Source organism: Cicer arietinum, chromosome 5 (genome assembly GCF_000331145.2).
Source record: "Cicer arietinum cultivar CDC Frontier isolate Library 1 chromosome 5, Cicar.CDCFrontier_v2.0, whole genome shotgun sequence".
Classification (NCBI taxonomy): domain Eukaryota; kingdom Viridiplantae; phylum Streptophyta; class Magnoliopsida; order Fabales; family Fabaceae; genus Cicer; species Cicer arietinum.
The window spans coordinates 51,772,754-51,781,036 of NC_021164.2; the positions used below are offsets into that span (position 1 = coordinate 51,772,754).

The 8,283-nt window shown below is 34.3% G+C and overlaps 1 protein-coding gene across 1 annotated transcript; it reads left to right on the plus strand.

The window, feature by feature from the left end:
• Positions 1 to 285: 285 nt before the first annotated feature.
• Positions 286 to 7,439, plus strand: LOC101498033 (zinc finger CCCH domain-containing protein 22). Its single transcript, XM_004513833.3, has 4 exons — positions 286 to 457; positions 2,305 to 2,610; positions 4,862 to 4,922; positions 5,990 to 7,439. Exons 1-4 carry the CDS (start codon positions 332 to 334, stop codon positions 6,976 to 6,978), a joined length of 1,482 nt encoding a protein of 493 aa, XP_004513890.1. The 5' UTR covers positions 286 to 331; the 3' UTR covers positions 6,979 to 7,439.
• Positions 7,440 to 8,283: the final 844 nt, after the last annotated feature.

The following is an 8,283-nucleotide window of genomic DNA, read 5'->3' on the forward strand; positions in this document are numbered from 1 at the left end:
TTAATTTTTTTTATATTTATATTTAATTAATAATATATGAATAATTAATATATCTAGATAATTTTATATCATGAAATTGCATCTTACATCATTTAATATATGTCTATCGCTATTTTTTAGTTAAAAAAGATAAGTGAGAGACCAAAACTGATGACTTTAAAATATGAGACCAATGATATGAATTAATAAAAATAGAGAGATCAATTAAACTTTTTTTTTTAAGATAATATTTAATTTTTGTTATTGATATTTTTTATTTAATTAAAAAAGATCGTTAATAGAGTGAAAAGGAAGCGAGAAAGGAAAAGAAGGAAAAGTGTGTGTGGTGGGAATGGGTAGCGAAGAAGAGAGGGTTCTTGAGAACCAGCTTGAACTTCAATTGCAAGAACAAAGGGATTCTCTCGCTGCTATCGATCATGCTCTCCTCCTTGATCCAACAAATTCCGAACTTCTCTCGGTATGTAATGTCCCTTCTCTCATTTCTCCCAATTTCTCACTTTCTTTGCCCACCATTTGGGAACGCAGTGCAACCTAATATCTTGAATTTCAATATTGGATCTCCAATTGAAGCTAAAACTTCAATTATTATTGTTCTTGTTTTTTTTATTATTTAAATTCCTTATTATCTCGTAGTCTTGTATTGGATAAATGAAGAATCATGCTGAGTTCAAATGGAGGGTTTTGGTTCGGTTTGTTTTATTGTTCTTGTGTCATTTTTAGGGTTCTTTTGTCTTCTGCGTTGACATGACTTGGAAAATCCATTTGACCTGTTGTTTTACTCTGTTCTATGGCTATATCTGTACATTAACTGATATGTGTGTTTAGGAGTAATTACTGTGCTGTGTAATGTCTGATACTTTGGTTTTACGTAACTCAATCAAAGGAGAGAGTCTCTAGTTTTAAGATGGTAGCACCAGGGTCTCTTTGGTTCCACGGAAGGGAGGCCATGGGATGGAAGAAGAATACAGATATGCTTGGTTCAAATGAGGGGAGAGAAGATGAGGGGAGATATTTTAATTAAATTTATGTTTGGTTCAGGGGGAGAAGCGGGACTTGAAATGGTTTATAAGTTATTTTGGTTGCCTCCCCTCCAAAATGGGGGGAAGCAGTTTTAGAGGGATTTTTCCCTCTCCTCCCCTCTCCTAAAAATTGAACCAAATGCATTTTTTAAAATATCACCTCCCCTCCCCTCCCCTCCATTTACCTCCAACCAAACAGACCCTCAATGTTGTCAAATATCGGTTTGGTGGATTGCGGTAGCAGATATTTAGACACCGCCACTGCCAATTTGTGCGGCTCCATGGAGTTTTATGCTGGCTTAAAATGGCCAATTTTGGCTTTCCGCCATGGTCTGACTCTGTCATCTGCAACCGATAACACTGCATAGCATTTGGCATGCAAATAGAACATTCAGAAGGAGGCAACATTTGGCATACAAATAGAACCGAAAGCCTATTCAGATTTATTCTCTTGGTTTTTTGCCTAAAACAATGGAATAAAAATGCACCAATTCCCCTGAAATCTTGTTGAAAATCTTATATACATTCTTGTGAATAGAGTAGAGAAAAAACAGATTTCTAATGTTACTCCTTATACATTAGTGAATGCATGAAGAGGATTTAACTAGAATAGAAATAAATAAATAAAAATTCACGTAGATTTAATTATTGAATCATTTTTGACTGAGGGTACTGGGTTGCTTTAGGAAAAGTTGCATCAATCATCGTAGTTACACTCAATATTAGAGTTGCAAGGAAGACAATTTTGAAAGGGATTAGGGAGGAATTATTAGGTTTGGTAATTTAAGTCTTGGTGGGTTAAAAATAGTAGCCTGATTGTTTTCTCCAGTCTGACCGAACAGTATGCCGTTGATGAAGGGAGCTTCTTTTCCCACCCCCAAAGTCACTTTGGATATATACTAGGAAACAAACACAGTTTTTATGCCGCCAGGAAGTATATTTCCAGAACACAGTTTTTGTCCCTGTCCAGAAGTATACTTCTGAACACGTGTGGTTTTTTTAAACCATGAGGGGTGGAAAAAGAAGCTCTCTTTGATGAATTTTAGAATGGATGGTAAACATGATTCAGTGTGCTTTTACAAATAAGCAAGTGATTCATCTCCAATCCTGGCAAATTGTATTCTCACATAGTCACAGGCTTTTTTGAGATATTGGAAACTGGTGTAAAACACAGAACTGTATTGATTCTATGGCCTGGAGTTTGATTTTGACTACCATGATTATGACAGCCAATCTAAGACTTCCGAGACTATTTTTGTACTGAATATTAAAATTGGCATCACAGGTTCATGAGGAGCTTGTTCAGGTAATTAAGGATGCTGAGGAAGGACTTCTTCACCTAAAGCGTGCAAGATTATTATCTGAAGCAGACACAGTGCTGCATAGTACTAATATTTTTTCGGAAGAGAAAGTGGAGCCACTTGATCCTGCAGATGTTGAACCAGATCCGCCAGAGGAAAAATGCTTTTCTGTTGGATCTAAATGTAGATTCCGTTACAAAAATGGGTGTTGGTACAATGGTCAAGTGGTGCAATTGGATAATTCAATGGCAAAGATTTCATTTCTTACTCCTACATCTGAGAATATGATGGTATGTAAGATTATCTTGGGTCAAGTATATCTCTTTTTTCTTCTGTATTGCCGATTAAATGTAGATTTTAGTATTCTATTTTATATTTTTAACTAATATATTTTTTCTCATCCTCAATTTCCTTCACTGTAACAACTACAAAAATAAGGGAGTTTGAAATAACAACAGTTTGCCAATTTTTGGATTGAATCTGATGTATAGATGAGAAAAAATAGGCAACACAGGAATATGATGGTATTATGCTTTATTTCTAAATTTCCCTAGATTTAGTTATAAGTAGGGAAAAAGGAAAATGATAAGTTCATATATGCTGTCTCCAATACCCCATTGCTCTTCACCCGCCCTTACCCCTCCTGCTAAGACTTAGATTAGTTGAATTAGTTCTAGAAGTTAGAAATTAGTTATTGGGGTAGTTATTTAGTTGGGTGTCAGGTAGCTATGTTGGTTATGTTTTCTGTTTTCATTAGCTTAGTTGCTTTTGATTCTTTCCCCCTCTTATCCTTAGTGTGCATAGAACCTATAAATAAAGATTTCATACCTTATGTAAGCATCTTTTGGTAAGTTAGAATTTTCTTATCGGGTATTCCAGTTGAAGGTTGCAATCACCCTAGGAGCGTATTTGCTCTTAAAGATTTAATCTTATTGCAAAATAGGGTTTTTATGTAATGTCAAAGTTTGAATAAGCCAACCTTAAAAAAAGACCAATATTCTGCTGACAATTGGCAAGATTTCCTAGATAATGGAATTTTCTGCATTTCATTATACCAATGGCATGCTTATGAAACTTTTTTTTTTCATTTTTTATTTTATAATTTGGTATGGGGATTCCTTACCCTCCTCTGTTTTTACTGTTTTCTCATTGTAATACAACTTCTCTTATAGAAAAAGGAAAAATATTTCTAGGATTCATGTTAAAATATTATACAATCGTGCAGCTATCTGGGCACTTATTCTTGATTTGATGTTTCAACAGATTAGGTTTTTCTCATCATACTTTGAATTTATTCTTTAGGCTTTAGAAACTCATTTGATATATTGTTTATATGAGTGTTTTGTTAATGTCATAAAGATTCGACTAAGTTTTTCGTTGATGGTCGACTGCCTAACACAACCCCCTCCTTTTAACTGGGCTTGTGACTGACTACGTGATAAAAAAGTACTGTGCATACTGAAGGGGAAATTTTATCGCACAACTGTACAACCGTGATGTTGTATGGGAGGAGTGTTGGGCAATAAAATACCAACATGGGTATAAATTAAGCGTAACAGAGATGAGCATATTGAGTTGAATGTGTGGAAAGACTGGGCGAGATAGGATTAGGAATGACAACATTAGAGATAGAGTTGGGGTAGCATCTATCTTAGAAAAGATGGTGGAAACTTGGCTTAGGTGATTTGCCCATGTAAAGAGGAGACTTGTAGATTCTGTGGTAAGTAGAGTAAATAAGATAGAGGGTAGTCAAATTGTTAAGAGGTAGAGAAAGACTTAGAAAAACTATAAGAGGAACTATTAAGAAAGACCTAGAAATTAATGATTTGGATAGAGATATGTTATATGATAGAACATTATTGCGTCATTTGATCCATGTAGCCAACCCTACTTGTGGGATAAAGGCTTAAGGCTTGGTTGTTGTTGTTGAGTGTTTTGTTAACGTAGATTGGCAGTCTGAAACAAGCTGCTTTTCGCTATTTTCAGATTTTAACTTTTTTCTAGTGTTTGGAAACTTTGGAATAAGATACAACAAGAAATAATTTTTATGAAAAATGATACATTATAGATATCATTAAATATTACATAAGACATAGCATCCTTTATAAATGATTTCATTTATTAAATTAGTAAAATCCCAGACAAATCTCAGTATTTTTTTAATAAGTGAAGTTGATTTTTTGTTTTTGTTTTATTTTGTTTTCGAGTTTCCAATCACCCCATCAATGAACTATTCTTAACAAGTAAAATCTGGAAGCTAAAAAGCTCTTTATTGTGGTATATTGATTTTGTTTGTCATTTTGTGTCTCATTGCTTCGTCTTACAATTTTAATCTTTAAGGCTCTCAAGGATTTCACAGTAACCTCATCTGCCATAGTGCCATTACATGGATAATATATGTGTGTCAAGTAGAATGGAATTGCTACTTCTTTGAAGATGTTTATCTTAGTATCTTTATTCTTCGAAATTTAGGTTCTAGATTATTCAATAAAATCAATTGTTTTTCATGCCATTTACTAATGCTAGAACACCAAAGTGCAGATGTGCAAGTTCTTTTTACAACAACGATGTCGATTTGGTAGTAACTGTCGCCTATCCCATGGTAAGCTGCTGATATTAAGCAAATTTACCAAAATTGAATTGATTAGTGGTGAATTCACACGGACCTTGTTGTAATCAACTCTTTCACTAAACTTTAGTGACACTTGCATTTTTAAGTGCGGATATTCGATGAGAGCATATGGACCATTATTTCCTTGATAACTTGATGAGTCAAGTCTTTGTTCAGATCTGGGAGCTAGTTTATGTGAATAAACCTCTGGGCTCCAAGTTTTACTTTATTGTTAGACATAACTTGGGTGATCATCACAAGGTTATAATGACGTTTTTCAATTATGAATATAAATTTTGTTTAACATCTAAAAATATGAAATATATAGGTGGCTTGTGTACTTTTACCTAGATCAAGGTGGTATAATTATTCCTATCTACATCTAAATTTCATTTAGATTCATTGCGGGCTATGTGTTTACCATTTATTTTTTAAATGGCAATCCTTTCGCAATTAAATATCTGTGGCATTGGGGATGAAATGCTTCACTGCTTTACACATTCAGTTACTTCCATATACCTGAGTTTCTACTTGCTTTGAGGCACACAAGAGCATTGGGGAGTTAGGATAAGAAAAAAAAATAAACAAATTAGAGACTTTGTAATGTTAATTCAATTGACTTTTTCTTGTGTTTGAGAATATGAAGGGTTAGATGCCATGGAATCCCCTTAGTTGTTGTTTTGGTCCATAATAAACCCGACCCCCTCAAAACAGGATTCTTAATCTTGGTATGATGCTTTAATTTCAGCATGCCATAAGTCTATTTTCAAATTTGTGGTTGTTGTTTTATGGTTGTTGAGGTTATAAGATTTTTATATATAGATGGAAGAAGAAAAAAGTAAAGACAGAAATTTTATTATAGTTTCATTTGATTGATGATACAAAAGAGACAATTTATGATACTTTAAGATAATATCGAGATATAAGATATTTGCATAGCATTTGCCTATATTTATACCATCTGCTTGTTGGTTATTTATTTATTTATTTATTTTTTAATTTTAATAGTGTTCATATCTTTTGTTATGTATGTAATTGCTTTTGTTCTATGTTCACAGGAGTTGATGTTCAACTGTCCTCCCTTAAGGAATATGTCCCGACAATCTGGAAGTCGTCCCTTGTGGGATCAAGTATATGGGCCGTCTCAAATGCAAATGCAGGGATTTGGAGAGAAGCTGAGCTTGAGTCATGGGACGAAAAAGATGGAGTTGGACAAGTTGTTTTCCGAGATGATGGAAGTTCTGTGAAGCTTGGTGCACAAGAAATGGTATTATCTGAGTATGCAGATATGAGTGACATAGATAGTGATTTCAGCTTAGAACAATCCGATTACAGCGACTCCGAGGAAGAGGAACCACAAGGTTTAGGATTTATGGACAGTACCAACTTACAGAGAGGTGTTCAAACTGAAACTGCTATATTTGCAAAGTGGGAGAACCACACAAGAGGCATAGCATCCAAAATGATGGCTAATATGGGTTATCGAGAAGGGACAGGTTTAGGTATAACTGGTCAGGGTATGCTTGATCCGATACCAGTGAAGGTCCTACCGCCAAAGCAGTCCTTAGATCACGCACTTGGATCTCATAAAGTGGAAGAGAACACAGAGAAGCAAAGGAAGAAACGGACCAGAGGTGGTAGGAGAAAACGCGAGAAGAAATTTGCGGAAGCAAATCGTGCCGCAAAAGAAGAAGAAGAATCGGCACCAGATGTATTCACACTAATAAACAACCAGCTAGCAATGCATGGTGAAGCTTCCCATGATGGATCAACAAAGAAGCAGCAAACTAAAGGTTCAGGGGAAGGTAAAAAGGTGGATAGGAAGGTATTGGTTGCTTATGAGCATGAGGTGAAGGATTTGAAGGCGCAGGTTGAAAAACTTGAACAAATGGTGGAAGCAAATAAAAAAGAAAAGCCTGTCTATGATGCTGCCATGAAAAAATTAGTCCAAACCCGCAAGGCTTTGGCTGATGCTGAAGCAGTTCATGCCTCTGCCTCAAACACAGTTGTTAGCAAAGAAAAAGAGAAGAGGTGGCTTAAGTTTTAGTAAGTATCTATCAGAGTTCGAATTCTGACTGAAACATTCGTTGGTCAGACTTTATTTATCTCTCAGTCGAACACCAAATTACTAAGACTTTTTTCCACTCTTTCTTTTGAGAATTGGAAGGTTATGAAATCAAGTTTTCGCAAGTATGTAGGACTCAGTTTTGTTTGTAGTTGCATAATGTAATGCCTTCAATTTATCCTTATGCTGATACTTTAAAAAGAAGAAAAGGAAAGAAATCTCACAGGTGTAAGTAACTCTATTAAGATACTAGGAGATTGCTATGTAGTATGTAGCCTTGTACATGCTCTGTCACTGTTCTACTGGAAGTTGAACATGTACTATCTTAGATGTATGCATTTTTCCACCAAATGGCCAGCATTGCACTGTACTTTAAACCGTGAGTTCATGTGCTTGGGTGACTGTTTGTCAAATGATATTTTGGATGAAATTGATTTTGTATACTTGATTTGGTTAACATTTAAATTGAAATCACGTGTTTAGATGATGATCTTATTCTAATAGATAGTATTTAAAATTTTAATTCAATACTGTCGATATTTTTTTATCAACTAATCAAATTGTAATTTTTAGACCTAGAGTAGCTAAAACATCAAAACACATTTTGAGGAGAAAAGTTACTTTATAGTTTATACATCATCTGCCGTCCATTAGGCACAGTAGTAACATTTTCACATATTTAGTGAATTGACTTGAGATTGAATGGTCTAAATTTTTATATAAATTGATATATATATTTTTTTAAATAAAAAACTTAATTTGAAATCTGATCGATTTGATCTCGATCCAACATCACTAATGCATTGAGTGGTGGATGGGGATATTGCTGACTTGAGAATATCTAATTCCCATAATAATGGTAGTATTTGTCATGCACATAAAATGGAACAACATAGTGTGCTTTGTGTCTTAAATGTATTTATTGGGTTAACCACATACTTTTGGTCATTATAAATCATGAAAAGTTTCTGTTTTTTTTTCAACATTAAAAGTATAAAACTACTATTTTAAAATGAGTGGATTTTATTGTGTTTTGTATTTTTGTTTTATCCCTCCAAATGTATTATTGAGTTAACCACATATAGTTATGTCAGTTAATTATGGTAAAAGTTATCATCTTTTTTAAGATTTAAAAATAAAAAAATAATCTCTCATGAAAATATGGGGTGCAGATAGAAGCTCTCGTGATTACTGGGTTTGTATGCTGATGGTCCAAATTACATTTTTTGTTGGCCCACTGTGTAGCTATAGTTAGTTTTTGGGTTTTGTACCGTGCACCCCTCCACT

Bases quoted from the DNA above. Each gene is read 5' to 3' on its own strand.
- LOC101498033 (XM_004513833.3), top strand. From the start codon at position 332: ATGGGTAGCGAAGAAGAGAGGGTTCTTGAGAACCAGCTTGAACTTCAA. The intron at 458-2,304 runs GTATGTAATGTC...TTGGCATCACAG, and splicing joins CAAATTCCGAACTTCTCTCG to GTTCATGAGGAGCTTGTTCA. The intron at 2,611-4,861 runs GTATGTAAGATT...ACCAAAGTGCAG, and splicing joins CTACATCTGAGAATATGATG to ATGTGCAAGTTCTTTTTACA.